General features: G+C 34.1%; 1 protein-coding gene across 2 annotated transcripts; it reads left to right on the forward strand.

Moving 5' to 3' along the window:
- Positions 1-152: 152 nt before the first annotated feature.
- On the forward strand, positions 153-18,639 carry LOC106127120 (protein tramtrack, alpha isoform). 2 transcript variants are annotated; one of them, XM_013325117.1, is made up of 8 exons: positions 153-931; positions 3,330-3,515; positions 3,590-4,094; positions 4,170-4,226; positions 9,332-9,459; positions 13,274-13,596; positions 17,472-17,627; positions 17,719-18,639. In XM_013325117.1, exons 1-8 carry the CDS (start codon positions 731-733, stop codon positions 17,816-17,818), a joined length of 1,656 nt encoding a protein of 551 aa, XP_013180571.1. In that variant the 5' UTR covers positions 153-730; the 3' UTR covers positions 17,819-18,639. The 2 variants fall into 2 exon arrangements, with proteins under 2 accessions (XP_013180571.1, XP_013180572.1); XM_013325118.1 differs by having other exon boundaries at positions 17,490-17,627.
- Positions 18,640-18,928: the final 289 nt, after the last annotated feature.

The raw sequence follows: 18,928 nt of genomic DNA on the forward strand, positions 1-18,928 counted from the left end.
AGTCATAAAAACATATGCAAATCCATGTTTTCTATTGACATAGTTAAGTAGTCAAATTTAAAATAAATGTTTTAAATAAGTATAAAGTATAACCTTGACCTGTGTCTATGGCTGATGGCTGATAAGTTTTAAAATTAAGTCATTGTAGTGTTAGTGACTAGTACCGTTGCGTCAAGTTCGTACAGTAGCAAATCGAGCACAAAGTAAATAAGAATTGAAATCCTTATATTCAATCGTGGAACAAATTTCAATATTGTATTTTATTAAAAGGGTTTTTACAACATGGCATCAATTTCATAGGCAAAAGCATTCGGCATAATATTCGTTTATTGTTTAAAATGACAAGTGACGACAAACGTTGTTTTACGTATCAGAAAAAATTGTAATCAAGATTTGTTACTCAATAATTCAAAAGAATAATAATTAAAAATTAGTTACTACAATCATACTTGCAAAAATATTATGTTTTCTTATGACTTGTAAGAATCTGTTCAAATAGTAGAGTGAAACGAAACGTAGAAGTGAATGTACCCATCAGCAAATGAATGACAAATTAAAAAGTTTTATTTTTCTTATATTGGTACGAGATTTTATTGATTGTTTTCTTTCAAGATTTTCGGCCAGACGGCGACTGAAATTGCAAGTTACTGTGATATATTTATTTTCAATAATTAACTATTCTTGTCAAACCAATTAAATGAGCAGGGATATCGAGTTATGTCTATAAGTAATGGAAGGTACAGAACTGGGTGGCGACCAGCAATTCTGTTTGAGATGGAACAATTTTCAAGCAAATATAACTTCTCAATTCGAGGCACTGCGCGATGATGAGGACTTCGTGGATGTCACCCTGGCATGTGAAGGACACAGGCTGGAGGCCCACAAAGTGGTTCTCTCTGCGTGTAGTCCTTATTTCAAGGAATTATTTAAAGTAAGTCCATCTTTCACTCCCCACACTTTGATGTGTCACCATTACAATGACTCTAGTGAAAGTTGTTATGTATAAAACACTTGATCTACTTACAAATGCCATGTCTTGCGTTCCGGTTAAGTACTCGTGATTTCATTTATTTGTACCTACTTTAGAATTCTGTTTCACAATTTCTAATTATCTTATTATCATTGAATTCCATGTCGTATGCGTTAAAAAAAGGAAAAAACAGAATTTCATCTCTAACAGCTCCACTATTTGTTTTAAATAGTGATTGTTAAAATGTGACAGACCTTTCTAAAGTTAATTCAAACTATCTAAAGCTGACATTATCCTATAATACAATTAATTTTTATAATAATAGACTACTACAATTTTTTATTACAAAGTTTCTCTGTGGAAAAATAATTACTGAACTTTAATTAACATTCAATGAAGTATGTAGTTCTATGATAGTTTCATTGTTCTGCATTGAAGTAGGTGAATGACATGTAAAATACACCCAATGAATTAGATTTCACTGCAATTTAAATGTATTAATAAATCAATGTTTCATATGTAAAAGATAAGATAATCACATTCATTGTGAATAGTATATAATACATAATTATAACTATAATATTGCATAGTTTAAAATAAACAGAACTTATTCAGAGAAAAATTTACTCAAGTATTTACATCATTGAATAGTAAATATGTGCATTAGAAATTCAAATTAGAAATAACTTTAAATTTGTATATTTTATCCAATCAATCCCTTGACTTTAAATACTATTACAATGCAATACAATAATAATCCTAACAATCTGATTTATCTTCTATGATATATAAACAAAAACCTTGTTGATGTTTGGATAGATATAGTTTGTTACATCTGTTTTGGTTATAAAAATAATGAATGATTAATAACCTTCTTCTTTTCAATTTTAGCTAATAAGAAAGGTAGATAGAAGCTGCAAAACATGTAATAGAATGATAAGAATTGATAGCATATTTCATGGTATTTACTCACTAATACTACAATTCTAAGTGTGAGATGAAAGCAAATACATTAAATAGTTTGAAAATATTTTCTACCTAAAATTGACTAGCTAAATGTTTTTTTTTATTCATCTTAAATGAAATTTATTAAAACTATCACTAATATAAATTATGTAAATTAAAACAATCTTTCTTTCTTTCTTTGTTCATTCAGAAAACCTTGAGAAAGGTTATCAAAACCTCTTGATTTTGCCGACCCTTAAATTTATTATTTTTTGTTTCTAACTTTTCAATACACCAAAATGACCAAAGTAAATCTTATAATTCTTATCACCGCCCATAACTGATATGTAATGATTTGTCCCATTACATTATTATATTAACTGTTACTAATTGTTTTAAAGTTTATGTAATTAATTTTTATATGAACTTTATACAACTAAATTTAAAACAGCTGAACTACTTTTTTACTTTTAATTTGCTTGAATACCTCTCAATATCTTTCTACTCCAGATTGTTAAAACTTATGGAAATAAATAGAGTCTTATTGATAGTAACTTCTTAATAAATATTTGTATTATTATTTGTAATTTCCTTCTAATGAGTCATCAATTCTATGATACTCTAGTGATTTAAAAAGATATAATAAAATGAAGGTAAAATATGTAATAATAGTTAATTAAAAGTGTTATTAAAAAGGCTTTAATTATAGTCTCGTTTACAACTCAGATGATACATTTTGACTTATATTTGTGTATCACATGAATAGTCATGTATATTGTCAATTTGTGTAAGTGCTTACAATCAGTGCAGCCGTCGCGATTTAAAGCAAATAGATATAAATACGGACCTTATGATTCATCTGGCTTGTACCACAGAGATATGTCTGCAAGATTAATTTACGTTGCAAGTATCTTATTCTCGTACATGACAAAATCTGTGTAAAATTAAATGAAAAGTGTTTTTTATTTGCTATGATTAAAGATAGGGCTATGTGCTAGATTAGTATTACAAAACAGTAGGTCACTTCATTCATAACTACCAGTCGCCCATGACGTTGTCCGTGCGGAATTAAAAAACACCTTATTAGTAGCCTATGTGTTCTTCCAGACTATTTTCTACATCTATGGCAAATTTCAGCAAGATCTATACAGTCGTTCCACAGATATCTTCAACCAAACATCCATCAATCCAAACATTCACATTTAAAATATTAGTAAGATTATCGTACTTTAAAGTTGACAATGTTCACATTTAAGTTTTTTTTTGAGGATTACAGTTGGTGTCCATGTTTTCACATAGATAATACAGGGTTTGGTGGGCTTGTACATATTTGTGTGTACTTACATTTTCAAATAGATTTTATCTTATACTTTACGTTTATTAGTAGGATGTTGACTCATGAAATTGTTTGCAGAACAATCCATGTGCTCACCCTATAATATTCATGCGGGACTGCGAGGTGTCGCACGTTCGCGCGTTGCTGCAATTCATGTACGCGGGCCAGGTAAACATCGCGCAGGCGCAACTCAGCGCCTTCCTGCGCACCGCAGACGCGCTGCAGATCCGCGGCCTCACAGATTGCTCACAACACAACGATAAAGTAAATATAACAATCTCTTTAATACAAAGTTCTTCTGAAGTTTTCTCTCTTCTAAGTAATTTTATTGTTCGCAGAAAGTCAATCGAAAGTCTCCCCCTTCCCAATTACGTAATTTGCTCAGCGCCAAGCCGTCACATTCTACCTCCTCCTCCAAAGCCGTAAACCAAAACGTCGAATCGAACGCTGCCGAAGATCACGAGAAGAGCGCTAGTCGTCGTTCTGCGAGAAATTCTCCCGATGTTGCCAGAAATAATCTCAGCGAAGAAGCTCCCTTCCAAATTTCTAGTCAAATGAGGCCTAATAATAATGAATATAGCGAACCCTGCACCTACCCTACGTTAAGGGTGAAAACTGATCTCGAAGCACCAGAGCTGAACAATGATGAGAATGATATTTTAATGGATTCCGGCGATCCGGAGAAAATGGAAAAATGCGGACAAGATTTTACCGCATCGGACCTTTTGGAACCAAAAATGGAAATGATGGAACAGGAAGCCAGCGACGAGGAACGGTCTGGTTACCAACAGATGTATTACAATGAGAACAATGCGCTTGCCAACCCGTTTGCAACACTGCCAGGTGAATTGCCTTCTACTGATGTTTTATTGCAATGGTTTTGTATATGTGATGTTATAATATTGTGTGTCGCTGCAGGTAACGTGGATCTCATGGGCGGATTGAGCACGGATCTCCGGGACGAGAAAGCAGAAGGTAAATATGCTATCTTCTCTCACTGTCACGTCATTCTCACACGCACACGTGTACTCGGACAGCCGCGCCCCCGGCGAACCTTTCGTTTTCACAGTCAACGTATCGATTTGTTTAGAACAAACATTTAGAAGAGAGCGCGCGCGATATTGTTCAATTGAGGTGGCTAGGCGCGCGGGTGTCGGGTGCTGACGCGCGGCCGCACACCCTCAAGCCCGCAACCTCCTCCAATGCTAACAGGTCTACCCTACAATATATTTTTCTTATTAACACAATAAACATTAAGCGATTACTCTAATGTCATCTACATTGTTCTGAAAAAAGACTTAACCACAATTTGTTCCTAGATAACGCAATGGAACGTCTTTATTTATCCGTACGTTCTTATTAAATGCCCGTCGTGGACCCAGCCTACGTTGCAATGTCAAAGTCAAATTACAAAGATCTAAATAAAAATAAGCAAAACTTTATTTAAAAAGGTAGAATATTTTTTATCTTTTTTATAAATTCTTAAAGCTTACGACTTTCTCTACTATCCTTTGAACATACCAAAATGTTATCATAATACCAAGGTCTGGCAAAAGCGTATAGGACTAACATAGAAATATTGATTTTTGTTGGCTAATGCGGAAAAAACAATGTTATTTACAGAGATGTAATAAACTTGTCAAAATAAATCTTATTCCAAACATCAATTCAAAAGTTTGCGAACTAATAGCCTTCATTTACTTTGTTTAATAGTAAAGCAACTACTGGTCTACTTTTATAAAATACTTTTAAGTACTTTTTAATATAAGTTTGAGAACGAAGTAGATACAAAACGCAGCAACGATACATAGTTCGGGAATGTAATTAACTATGAACTTATTTAAAGCATAACAAATCTTGGCACCCGTTTTGACTAAATAGAAGTTTACAGGGGAAAGTTTACTTTGAGATTACTATTACCCTGCCTTCAGTTGAGAAACAATGTACCTATTAGCATTGGAAGGTGTATATAAGCGAGGTGTGAGGAGTGGCGGTAGGGGATAGTGCGGGCCCGCGGTGCCGCAGTGCGAACTGGTGTTGTTGGCAGCGGGCGGCGCGGGCGCGGGCGCGGGCGTGCGGTGCGCGCAGTGCGGACGGCGGTACAGCAACGCGTCCAACCTGCGCCAGCACGTGCGGCTCATCCACGAGGCGCAGCCGGCGGTGTGCGACACCTGTGGCCGCTCCTTCAAGACGCCGCTCTACTTGCGCCGGCATATGCTGGCGCAGCACCCCGCTTGCCTCAAGCCGGCGCCGCCGCCGCTGCCCGCGCTGCGGCCTGCGATCCATTACCGACAGTAGCGCACGCGCTCTCTTACCCCTATGCTAAGCAGAAGACCGCGCACGGGACCAGCGCCACGATCCCCTCAAGATCGATTATGTCGCGCTTATTCTTTCATTTACTTTAAATACCATATTCTGGGGTCTCTCTTCGAGCTATTGCTCCTCCAGTTATCTCCTCTCAGGCTCATGCAGAAATGTCATGTCGTTTGAGCTTTGAGCCTTTCGAACAACGCGACAACTTGTGTGCAAATTTTTTGATATAAGTTTGTCGCTCAGCACCAGCGAAATTTCCTACACCTTTAAATATTAGGGAATCACTTGCAAGCTGCATTTTTATATGAATAGCACTTTGATTTGTAAAGCGTCAAACCGTCTTTTCAGCCAGGATACTCGTTCTTTGTAATTGTTAGTTTTTACATAATGATCGTTGCGCTGGTCCTTTTTGTAGTCTTCAACGAGGGGCACAATAGTGTATCAATCATAGTTTCTCCACTTTTTACGTTAGATTACTGAAGTTGCATTTATGAAACTCATCGATGCGGAAAGTGCGTATTCTATTGTTCCTCGTCGTTGGTCGCATTGCGATGACGTGGCTCATAGCGAGACGTCATAATGAAGACTGTCAGTAGATGTATCTAGTCTGTGATCGGAGTGTCGCCGGGGGCCTTTCTGCCGTCACCTCTCCGCTTATTGCGTGCCTTTCAATAATTATACCGAGTGCCAGACATACGTTGCTTTGACGAGTCCCATTTGGTTCGATAATATAAGTAACCTTTAACTTTATTTGTCAATTGTTAATTACTAGTTTTGTTAATAGACGTATACACCATACTACAGTATATGAAATGAGGCGATGAACTCAGCCCCCTGAGTCACGGCGACTCATGTTATTTGTAGGTTTGTGTGACTAACTGGGACTCGTCAAGGGAAACGCTTAAGTACCTTCCTTTCTGACAATAGACTGATCGTTGTTAAAGCATTTGTTGCAACCGGTGCTGATTTATCATAGGTTATTTACAGGTTACATATTATACATACATACATACCTACATATACACGTTATCCATAAGTTCGATACTTTCTGTCGCGTTCCAAGCAAATGTGTATTTTCATATATAGAGTATAATTTTTTTTTTGTACCGTAATCGCGATGGAAAGGGTCGAACTCCTCCGTTTTTGTGTCGATCTCGCGATGTTACATAAACTCGTGAACGACATCTACAATAGTGATATTTTTTATACACAATAGTTTATCTTTACACAGTGTTATATTGTTATGTGATTGGACGGCTCCCGGTTATTAGTTTGTACAAATTTCAGACGTAAAGGTTTAATGTTAAATGTCTTCAGATTCACGGAACGATGAGAATAATAATTGTTACGATGTTTATAGTGTTAAACTTGCCATAGCTATCGAGGAAACCAGTGACTAAAACACTGGATTCAGACTATATATTAGTATGTAAGGGACTTTGTATTTTTTTAAACTTTTGTGCACCTGATTTATTTATAGTTAGAATTTCATTTAAGTCAGTTAGGTGGGCTAATTAAAAATATTGCTTAGGAAGAATATAAAAAAGTTTGCCATGGAATAGAAAACATCTAGTCATTTTAAAAGAAACGGAATTTTGTAGTGTCACGATGTCGGAAGTATGGATTAGGGTTGTGAATGTTTATATTTTTTTCTTTATCCGTAATAATATAAATTTTACCAAACTATATGAGATCTCAAATTATTTTATGATCTCTAATTGATAGTGCATTTCTTAAAATATTACGTGACGAAATAATACGAATGCAAACATTGCGAAACGTATTTGCATGTTTTGCGATAAATTATAGGTAATAGAAGAAAATACACACAAGAATCGTTATAGTTAAATATAATAATATTGAATCAGCACTTTCAAATTTTGCAAAACAATTCACGCCTTATCATTATAATATTAAATTGTAAAATAAAAAAAATTGAATCTCATATTTGCCGAAATCATTTACAATTAAATCTTGCGAATATTTTATAATTATGAAAGCAATGTTATTAAACGTAAATTAAGAAAAAAAAAACAATTATGAACAATGGTTTCCATTAAGTACTAATTTAGACTATTCTTACTTATTAGTATTATTTGTAGTGTTTAATATTGACAATATTGGAATTAAAATAAGTTCAGTTTGATGCTTTCTGATTCCCGCCTCTGCAGTTCTTAGTAGAATGCGTATAGTAGTTCATAATTGTAACGAACATTGTTCTTTGTTCCAGTTTTTATACATTTTTTTTTACATATTTGTATTAAGAAATAAATTATTAGCTTTTTATGAAAGTTAAATATATCTTGTAACTTATCGAATACCATTTATTACGCTTATAAATAATTTTCACTGTTACATTTCTACTTTAATATTTTTGCAATAAAACGGTCAATTGAAAGTTTTGACTGTTCCAGTGAAACTTCATTACAATTATTATATAATTCTTCATTCTTCAAATATAATCAACTTCGTCTGTGCAATTGCTTAGTGCGGAATATTACTACTTTGTATGTACATAAATTGATGTAATTTTTTTACTAAACATATTAAAAGTATTGGAAATACACATTGATTTTTTGTTTAAATAAATTAAATATTTTTAATCGACTTTAAATTTGTCAATTTTAAATTTACAATAATTCTATTTTAAAGCTTTTTCAAAAAAGTTTTTATTCATAAATTTTTATTTTAGATTTTTTTTTAAACTTTTATTCATTTGTTTTTATTGCCGGTTTCTAAACGGTTGTATTCCGGTGACATTTAGAAACTGTTTTTTTTTTAGTTCTTGATAAATAAAGTGTACACAAACACCCATTACTAAAAATCTTACGTATTTGCATCATACAATCGTTACGAAGCACAATGGTAACACAAGAAATTACCCAATTTTTTTTATTATAGTTACATAATGTGTAAAAATGCTTGACATCTTTATTTATAGTACTAGAATGGCCACAGTATTGTATCATTCCGACAGCTTTTAGTATTATTTGGTTTAAAAAGAACCTTATATTCCAACAGAAAAAAAATAGAATTTTTCGTTAATTTTCAATGCCCTTATTGAATATAACTGTGTAGCAGCTTACAAAAAATATTTTTATTAAAACAAACGGAAAATGGTGTCGGTGATTGCACACACAGGTATAGTTATTTTTCCATATATACTTATTTAAGCTTTAATACTGGCCAGAATATCTCAACATTTTAGAAAATAGAGGTTTATAGGTTATCATTTATTAGACATATCCCCCACCGCCTCACCGCGACCGCGTACATTCCCGCGCAATAACTAAAGAATTTATCTCTTTCGTTCGCTGACCGTGGGTTTCCGAGACCGAAATCCCCGTCTAAAACATTTTATTTCTATTTTGTCATGACAGGGATGACGATATGTTATTATCGATCACACGTCTTCTACTCGTGGACTCTGCGCTGTCACGGGGCAGTTTGAGTTTAATTAGCGATAAACACTAGAATAAATGTAACCTAACAGCAACTGTGTATTGTGTGTACCAAGAAAGGTATGCCAGGTTTCATACTGCCTTCCAGTCGGTGTGGCGGGTTTGTACAACTATGTTTGTATGTAAACTTTTTACGCGAGTCTACTCTCCTTGTGTTACGAGTAATGCCATTCTAAAATCATTTCACATTGACTAATGCAGCAGCTTAGATATCTCCATAATAATTAGAGTAGTAATTACTCTTCTAGTTTAAACGTGTGACAGAGATTTTGCGTGCGTGTGTACTGAGCGTTGGTTATGTGTCAGCGGGTTGCGGGCGCTGGGATCGGCGCGCGCGGCCGGTGCCGGACGCCGTATGGCTGGAGCAGCATCGCCGAGCCCTGCCTTTCCTGCTCAAGAGAGAGAACGAGCGCGGCGCAGTCGCACCGAGGCTTGTAAGTTACCTTGCATTTATTATATTTATTTTAAACCAGGGTCATCAATGTCAATAAGTTAACAATCACTCTTCAATATCTTTTTTTAATGAATACCAGGAAAATTATTTGATATTTAAATTACTCATATGATTTGATGGTTTGTCACAGCTACTGATTAATAATGCCATTAAAAATACATTTTCGAATTAAGGTATCTCTGTATGTTTTTCAACCCTTGTATTGTTGAACTATCAAAATGTAGATACGGATCCCGTGAGGGATGTTTGAATCATATTTACTATATAACTCCGCAAGGGTTCAACATTTTATTGAAATTAATTTATTTTTCATCTTACTAATATTATAAATGCGAATGTTTGGATTGATGGATGTTTGTAAGAAGGTATCACCAGAACGGCTGCATAGATTTCGCTGACATTTCGCATAGATGTAGAACATTTGGAACATTTGGAGTCTGGAGGAACATATAGGCTATTTGTTTTTTATTTCTGCGCAGACGAAGTCGTAGATTAGGCTAGTGAATAAAATATATAAAATCTTCGCTTGTTGTAACAAATGACGACGTAATTATCTGTATATGTTTTATCTTGGATTGATGTTTTGTGTCAGTGAACTATCCAGGTGGTACTTATCGGGTAGTAGTAGTGATAAACGAGGGCGCACTCTTCGTTTTATCATTTATGCTTGAAAAGAATGCTCATATGTTTAATATACATGATATTTGAGTCTAAAATACTTTATATATATTGAATTGTAAGGTGAGATATTTGGTGTTTAAAACTAAGCTAGCTATCCTCTTCCGGAGTACTTGATCATATTTTACGATAGCTACGGAATGTATAGATAGATGAAATTATTAAAAATATGTGATCCATTTCCCCCCCTACCCAATAACAGAAACCACGGCTTTATATTTTACATGCTACCTTTTGAATTGTTGAGTTCTTGTAGTTGTTAATATGCACGCAATTGAGCGTGCATATGCAAACTAATACAAAACAAGGAAATAACGCTTTCCGTACAATAACGCATTCTAATAACTCCATAATTATACTGCATTAATTTTTTTTCTTTAGATGCAATGTATAAGTAAAAACTTACATCACATTACACGTAGAGTCCAGATACTATTTGTGGCCAGCGACTCCGTCCACACAGCAAGAAAAAACTTAATTAGTAGCCTATATGTTCTTCCAGTCTATGTTCTACATCTATGCCAAATTTCAGCGGGATCCGTTCAGCCGTTCTGGAGATACCTTCTAACAAATATCCATCCGTCTTAACTTTCGCATTTATATAATATAAGTAGGATATATATTTTTGTTAAGCACTTGCTGATGGTTTCTGAGACCAAAATATCTGTATAAAACATATCATCATCCCTGTCGTTATCTTTGACGAAATAGAGACAAAAGTATGTTTAAACTGAAATTTTGGACTCAGGACTCTTCGGTTAGTGGACCTTTAAAAAAATAAAATTAAAAACTTATAGGCGCGGAAATGAATGAATGAAAAAGGTTAAAGTTTATCATTGGCTTCTTCACTCACATTCGACAACGTGTTTAACTTCCACACAATGTCCAACGAGATTGTGATTTAAACTACTTTAAGGTTTATGTAATTTTATGTGATAAATGAAAAGATTTAGATGGCATTTTAATGTCTGTTTATTTTATAGCTACTAACAGCTATCACCCGCGAGTCTGTACGCATTAAATAAAAAAAACTTTAGTAGTATGTATCTCCAGACTTTGTTCTACATCTTAGTTAAATGTAAACATTCGCATTTATTATATTAAGTAAGATTTGATTAATCTTGTACTATACTAGTTATGGTGAGGAATCTTTCGTTATGTTTATATAGGAACATGGTATATTTCTGCAGCTAAGTTATAATATGCATGTCAATCAATAACTGACCTAACGAGATACCATATCGCTAGTATTATTATGTAAGCGCGATCCTTAGTATGATTTTGAATTTTGCGTATGTTAATTATAAGGTGAACTATTTTATATGTATTAAACATCGCTCCTTTTCTATTTTCATTCACTACTGAAGTTGGTCAATTTGTATTTAAAATATAATTTATTACGATACTAGCAGTCGCCCGCTACGTCCGCGCGGAATTAAAGAAAAAGGTAATTAGCCATTATTCTTCCAGACTATGTTCTGTATGCATGTGAAATTTCATCGAGATCCGTTCAGCTGTTCTGGAGATACCTTCATACAAACATCCATCCATCAATCCATCTAACATTTATAATTAGTAAGATACGGTCATATTATGCTATAGATAATTATTGCGGCGTTAATTTTATACGACGTGGGTAGATTAGACAGAATAAAACGTGCTATAAAATAAAAAATAAAAAACATGTTGATTAATAGTCCTCAGACCGTCTTATAATATATACCAGTCGTAAAATATCGAAAGTCTAGAACAATATTGACGTGAAATTGAATTGTTTTTTTAAATCTGGAAGACCAAGCTTTGCTCGGTATTTTTTTTAAATTGTGTTTTTTGGAAATTATATTTAAGTACGAATTACTAATAAAATGATGAAATATGAATAATATTTTTCGATCTTACCGATAGAAAAAGTTAAGTTTATGTTTAAGTTAATTATAGATAAAACACAAATAAAATGACATTTTCTAAAAATGGCTCCTAGCTAAATCGACATATCGCCCCCGAAACCCCCTATATACTAAATTTTATGAAAATCGTTGGAGCCGATTCCGAGATTCCAATTATATATAAATATATATATATATATATATATATATATATATACACACAAGAATTGCTCCATTAAAGATATGTACTTTATAATAATTTGTATAACTAATGAGGTTGACTTTTACTTGTGTTATATATATTATTATTTATGACCAAGAGAATGGTTTTGTTTATTTTTCTTATTTATTTGAAACGAAAGTAGTTGTCAGGGGTGAATTTTAATGTAGCAACACATAATAATATATTATCTGTCAAAAAAAATATTGCATGATTATTTACTAACGTGGAATAAAATCAAAAATTTGTAAATACATACTAAGATAACGTTTACGTTTGGTTAGAAATAGTCAATTAAAAAAATATACATCGTAAACCAAGTAAAATTGTCTTGTCTACGCTTTACTTTTTTTTATATTTAGTAGTCAATTTGTGTGTTTTAATGAAAATAAGTTATTACTCCGATATGGCCAATATCTGTGTGGTTTGCCTTTTTTTTATTTCAATGTCAAGTTTTTTTCACGACAACTTACATATCATCGGAGTAATATAAAAAATGAAGATCGTGTTTTATAAATACATAAAAAAAAAACTTTTAAAAATATTAAATTTCTGTCTGTCCTGACGTCTGATCTTATGGAAAATCTGTACAACGACTTTATCTCGGGTTATCCAAATATTTATAAATATTATGTATTAAATGTAAATATTTATCATTGTCTGGCATTATTTGGTAAGAAATAATTTTATTTATAAATTTATCTAATGGAAATCTCTAATTTTTAGCGCCTTAGGCAAATGTTTGAAACATTGCAGCAGAAATAAACTCTAGAAGGAGTAGATAGACGACAAATTGAAGTTGAAAACAAAAATTGTATCTCATTCGGCCTCCTATCTATTGTTAAATGTTAAAACATCGTAATCTATTACGACATGCCACACAACCAGTTTTCACGAGATAGGCCTATAGTTATATCGGCATAATTATCGCTCGGGTTATCACCTGCACGTGTCAATAAAAACAAGACCTTGGTAAAAAAACGTAACATGAATACATAACTGGTCACCAGATAAAGCTCGGCGAGGGTGTGGAGATTCGCGAGGAGCTGCTACGTGGCGTGAAATGGGGGGACTATAGGAAAGTGACGCGAGGGCTGGCTGCGGCGCTGTTCTCGCCCATGGAACTGGCGACGTGTTCGGTGACGGGACAGCGCTGGTCGCGCGCGGGCCAGGAGGCGCGCCCCACAAAGCCACCGCTCGACCGTCGCCGCGTGCACGCCCTCATATCCTATGTCAGCCGGCATTTCCCCGACGTCGAAGTCAGCCGCATCAAGCAGGTCCTCGCCTACAAGTGCAAGGAGAACTGCGCCGCACTCCGCATGAGGACCGCCAGGTGACGCAACGCTTTTTACCTATGTTTTTTTTTAATATTAGAAAGAATTAATTGAGTAAGCTTGTCCTGATTGTATGACTGTAACTATCAAAAGTTTTAAACTACTTGGAGCCTTTATTAGAGGAATAGGAAGACCGCAGCAGGAGAGGAAAGAAAGAGAGAGTAGATATAGGTATCTTATTGTTTCTTTTTTTGTCATAATCGTTTTAATGATTCAACGATGTTAGGGATAACAACACCTATAGTATAAGTTATTAAGATAATGAGTTTTAGATGGCTTTTTACTTCATCAGTTGTAAGTGTACTTGATTCATTAATAATTTGGTCATTTTTTTTTTAAATCAGGTATATTACGATATAAACAATACTGTCAGTAATATTTGGCACTACTAACAAAGTAATTTTATACAGTGATGGGATTTATGCTTGCAATTGTTAATAATATATTATGTTTGTCAAAGTAGATCTGAATGTCTCTAAATATGATATTACTTTGATGTTTCTGAACTTTGATACATAATACAAAATGGGGTCACATCATAAATTAAGTTTTATCACCGCAGCCCTACGTATTTGCATGTCTCAATTATTGCTTTGCCGATATCAACATGTGTACAATCAGTCGAATCTTATTTCGATTCGTTATTAGAATATAACGGGACATGACTTTGTTTTATTTTTCATAGTAATCGTAAGAACTTTATAATTTAAATATAGATTATTATTGCGCTGTTTGGAAATGTGCAATTCAAAACAAGACCACTTTCCGTAGATGGAGTAATTTTATGACCTTACAAACAATATTACTGTACTAAGCAGTAGTATTATTTGTAGTAGGCCTTCGTTTAGTTTTAAGGTCAATACGGCCATGTTTGTGACACCCGTGTGTATTTTTTTAACGAATAATGAACATAGTATTTTTTAAACCACTAATATCTCAGACAAAAATATTAGTGTGGTTTTCTCCGAAGTAAAAATGATTATTGCAGATAGTGACCATTCGTAACATAACGATGCATTTTGTAAAAGTTGTAAATTGTAAATTTTATCATGAGAAATGGTATTTTTATCTTAAAAAGAGAAACCAATAGAGACATATTTGTGTTTTTTTTTACATTTATAAAAAAAAAAAAAATCTTGTCAAAGAAAAAGACAGTATTACAAAAAGAATTTTTATATTGTGTTGTCGTATAAGTTCGTGTTTAAGCACAATTTAAATGAATTGCGTTTCAATTAAAATCTATATTTGATATATAACCGCTACGACTTAGGGTCCTTCAAGAAGCGAGCTTATCACCATCTCAAAGGCCGGCAACGCATCTGCGGTTCCTCTGGTATTGCTGATGTCCATAGGCGTCGTTGAACACCTCCGTGTTCCCGCTGCTCGTTTGCCCCATTCTGTTATTTAAAAAAAATGTTCCTTCTCTTACGTTCTTCTACAAAAAAAATCTTTTATCTCAAAAAGTTGAAATTATTCCCATTATGAGAAATTTTGTAATGATTGAAAATGATGGAACTCCGAAAGCGAATCCACTGCTACACATTTATTTTGACTTCAGTACCTTTGTCATAAACAATGCCAATCTTATTTTCCGCATGGCATTATTGCGGTTTTACAGAAAGAAAATCAAAAATGTCTAAAATAATTTTATTTCTTGATATATTCTACAGAGTACACAAATTGATAACAACGAACCGTAACCAAACGTTTTTCTAAAGTACTTAAATCTTCATATTATAATACATGACAACGAATTTTTACAATTAAAAATGTACGTGATAATAACACAAACTTGATAATAATAGGAACAAAAAAAAATCTTTGTAAAGATAAACCATAATGTTTTGTCTCACGCTCGATCAACTAGTGAAGTTAAAGCATAAAATTACGATAAAAATTTGAGGAAACATTCAACAGAAACTTATAACTTAAAAACAGATGATTTTTTTTTATAAAATAAAATTATTTTGTTTTTAATATTGTGTGTTCTATATTACCTCAAAATATAGTTCAATATAAAAAAACACGTAGTTTCCAATTTCAACCAAACAACTTTCCGTTTAACTTAATTCACAAAAGCTAAGATTACAATTTATATTATAAACTTTATAACGTCAATAAATCATTAATAAAACGTTAAGGGATATCTCACAGCGTTTTTATCATTTGTTTATATATTTTAAAATTAATTTATATTTTTATATACTCTTTGTACTCATTATGGTTAAGATAACACCATGTCAACCTCCTATGTTTACATCGCTGTCTCTTGGGTTTTATCATGACCTATGTTAACACACAGCAACATTAGTTCAACAAACTTGACTTACTGTGACTCATGATTGAAAACACTATAACACTTTTATGTGAACATATTTAACATAAATTTATATTAATTACACTAGTGAAACAGAGTGAATAGAAAGAAAAGTAGAATATTCTTTAGGATAAAATATTCTATGATTTTCACTAATAAAAATACACAGTTTATTTACCAAAGAAAACTCATTCAATGTCATAGTGTAAAAACTGTTTGTAGTTTTGTGTATATACCTTGATTTCTCTTGGTTTATTAGAAACTAACTGTCGCCCACGAGTCCGTCCGCGTGGATATATTAAAAAAACTTAATTAGTCTAGCATATGTGTTCTTTCAGACTATGTTCTATACGTATGCCAAATCTAATGGAAATCCGTTCAGCCGTTCTAGAGATATCTTCAAACACCCATCCATCCGTCCACATCACATGCATCTAAACATTCGCATTTATTAGTAAGTTAAATAAAAAGCAACTCTTCAAGGCATAAATTAGAAATAAAAAAAAATAGTCTATATCCTATATCCTATGTCCGTCTCCTGACTCTCACCTACCTCCTCACTAATTTTCAGCCATATAGGTAAAGCCGTTCTTGAATTATAAATAGCGTAACTAACCCGAATTTCTTTTATATATATAAAATAACGTCGGAATCAACTATATCCTATATATTTTTTAATTACATTTAATGGCTTGACTATCCTCAATTGATAATTTTCTGAACTATTGCTAATTTTATCTATCGCTGTTTTTAGAAGACAGAAAATTTGTATATAAATGTTCACTTCTGTTATTCGTAAAATAAATAATGAACTACATTCGCGTTGTCAAAGGTTATCTGTGAAGCTATAAAGATCAATTAAATTCATGGCTTCTGTGCAAAAATTGTGTTATAATGTGGATAATTTAATCTTTTCAATGTTACAATGGTCATGAACATTGTCAAGGTCCATAGTATGTCTGCAAGTTTGTAGTGACGTCATCAAGTCATCGTTTTGTATCGTAACAAAATGAATATTTATATATCAATATTTTTTTTATACAACCACGTCATAGTTAGAAATAGACATTATGAAATAAAATTGATATTATTAGCTCCTCTGTTTCCACTGTTCTACTAAATTCCATTACACATTCAACTACTATTATTATGTTAACTTTGGTCTGCACATTTCTATGGTTTACTCATCAGCTGTTTATAAAACGAGCTGAATGTTATTCTTACTAAAGTAATACATTTCCGCGTCTGGTGATGACACAATTTAACATAGTTTTACTTACTATTATATATTACCATATGAAAGAATTAACTGATCAGCTTACTTATGCGAGGATCATGCCAAATGAAAATCCGTGGTCTCTGACTATTGCATCTAACCATTGGGTTTTTAAATGAGATGATAATTTAAATATTATAACAAAAGTAATCTTAGGAATGCTAAATACGTAAATGGTGATGCGTAATTCGTAGTATAGAGTAGACGGTGAGTCTGATCAATTGCTTGCAATCCGCCGGCTCTCGCCGCCCCACTCGAGGCAGTAATATAATTTGAAGCAGGCTGTCCAACTGTTTCAGTGAGTCGACCAACTACATGCTGAGTGCGGCCGCGCGCCCGCCATGCGCCGGCGACGACGTGCCTGCGCCATCCACCGCGCCCCCGCTCCCACCACCGCCCGTCCCACCCGCCAGCGCGAGACCGTCGTATTCTAACTTGTAAGTTATCGGTATATTCCTAAGCACATGTTTTCGCTGAATACATGTTTGGGAATTATTTAGAAAAGTAAGAATTCCATTTTTTTCTCAGTACGAGCGAGGCATCGAAAAGCGGCACGGCCGCGGGCAGCGGAGGCGGAGGTGGAGGCGAGTACGGGGGCGGGGCGGATGAGGGCGAGGCGCCGCAGTGATGCTGCACCCTGTTGCATATCAATTTCATAATCTTGTTATTTTTTACCAAAAATGAGAAATTGTATCGCCGTCGGTGGGCGATGGTCCGCGCGGGGCCGGGCCGCGGCGCAGCCGGCCCTCACCACAGATTTATATTTACTCGCTCGCCGCCCGGCCTGCGGGGACGACGCGCCGCCTGGCACGCCCCTGTCAAATATTCATATTTATTTAGGTGATATTTTTCTATTGGCTACTGATAAGATTTTATCTCGTTATGGTGTCCGGAGGCGCCGGCGCATTGTCGTTAGTGTGGAGGTGGGAGGAGGAGGAAGGGGGGGGGCGTGCTCGAAGCTCTAGCAATAATTTATCAGGTTCCTAAGACATATTTTGTAGTTAGGTTCTATTGCACGAATTTTCGCGAACACTGCCGCTTGTTTCTAAATTTATTTCGTCGATAATTAGTCATTGATTGCTTCCTTTTTATTGTCGGTTTACAAGAGATACATATGTTTTTTTATTATATATTTTCATTGTTACGTTAAAATTTTGTATATGAGGCATTTATGTGCTGTACGAGGGACCGTTGCAATTGCAAAGTAATATATCGAAAAAAATAATGGCATAATTTTTTTTAGAACTAACGTAGAGATATTGTAGTCATTTCGTTTTACGTAGGTGTAAAGTTAAAATAAAAAGAATTTATTTTGGAGTGCGTCAGGTTGGGATAATGCAAAGTCTATGGAGAGCTGTGATCGTGATGGTTTATAAAAGGAGTCATATTTTTAAATAAATTTAAGATTTATTAAGTGATGGCTGGGAAGGGGATGGCAGGGGAGGGGAGAGGAGGAGGGGCGCTGGGGAAAGCGGGCGGGGCCTGCCCCGGCGTGGGCCGCATATCAACCACGCCGATCTATTTATCATATCAATTAAGCAATAACTATTATTTGATATAAAATAATAATGAAATGAATTTTTTAATTTTTAAAAATAACTATTTTAACCGAGTTGTTATCGATGTAGTTAGTGAATAACTGAATTCTCTATTGTCCACGATCATTTATATAGTTCTTTTGAACGGTGATCAAATCCTCATGATAGTTCAGATGAATTAATGTCATATCAAATGTGCA

The sequence above is a fragment of the Papilio xuthus genome, unplaced genomic scaffold (genome assembly GCF_000836235.2).
Source record: "Papilio xuthus unplaced genomic scaffold, Pxut_1.1 DF824888.1, whole genome shotgun sequence".
NCBI classification, from domain to species: domain Eukaryota; kingdom Metazoa; phylum Arthropoda; class Insecta; order Lepidoptera; family Papilionidae; genus Papilio; species Papilio xuthus.

Bases quoted from the DNA above. Each gene is read 5' to 3' on its own strand.
- LOC106127120 (XM_013325117.1), top strand. From the start codon at position 731: ATGGAAGGTACAGAACTGGGTGGCGACCAGCAATTCTGTTTGAGATGG. The intron at 4,227-9,331 runs GTAAATATGCTA...GTTATGTGTCAG, and splicing joins CCGGGACGAGAAAGCAGAAG to CGGGTTGCGGGCGCTGGGAT. The intron at 9,460-13,273 runs GTAAGTTACCTT...ACTGGTCACCAG, and splicing joins GCGCAGTCGCACCGAGGCTT to ATAAAGCTCGGCGAGGGTGT.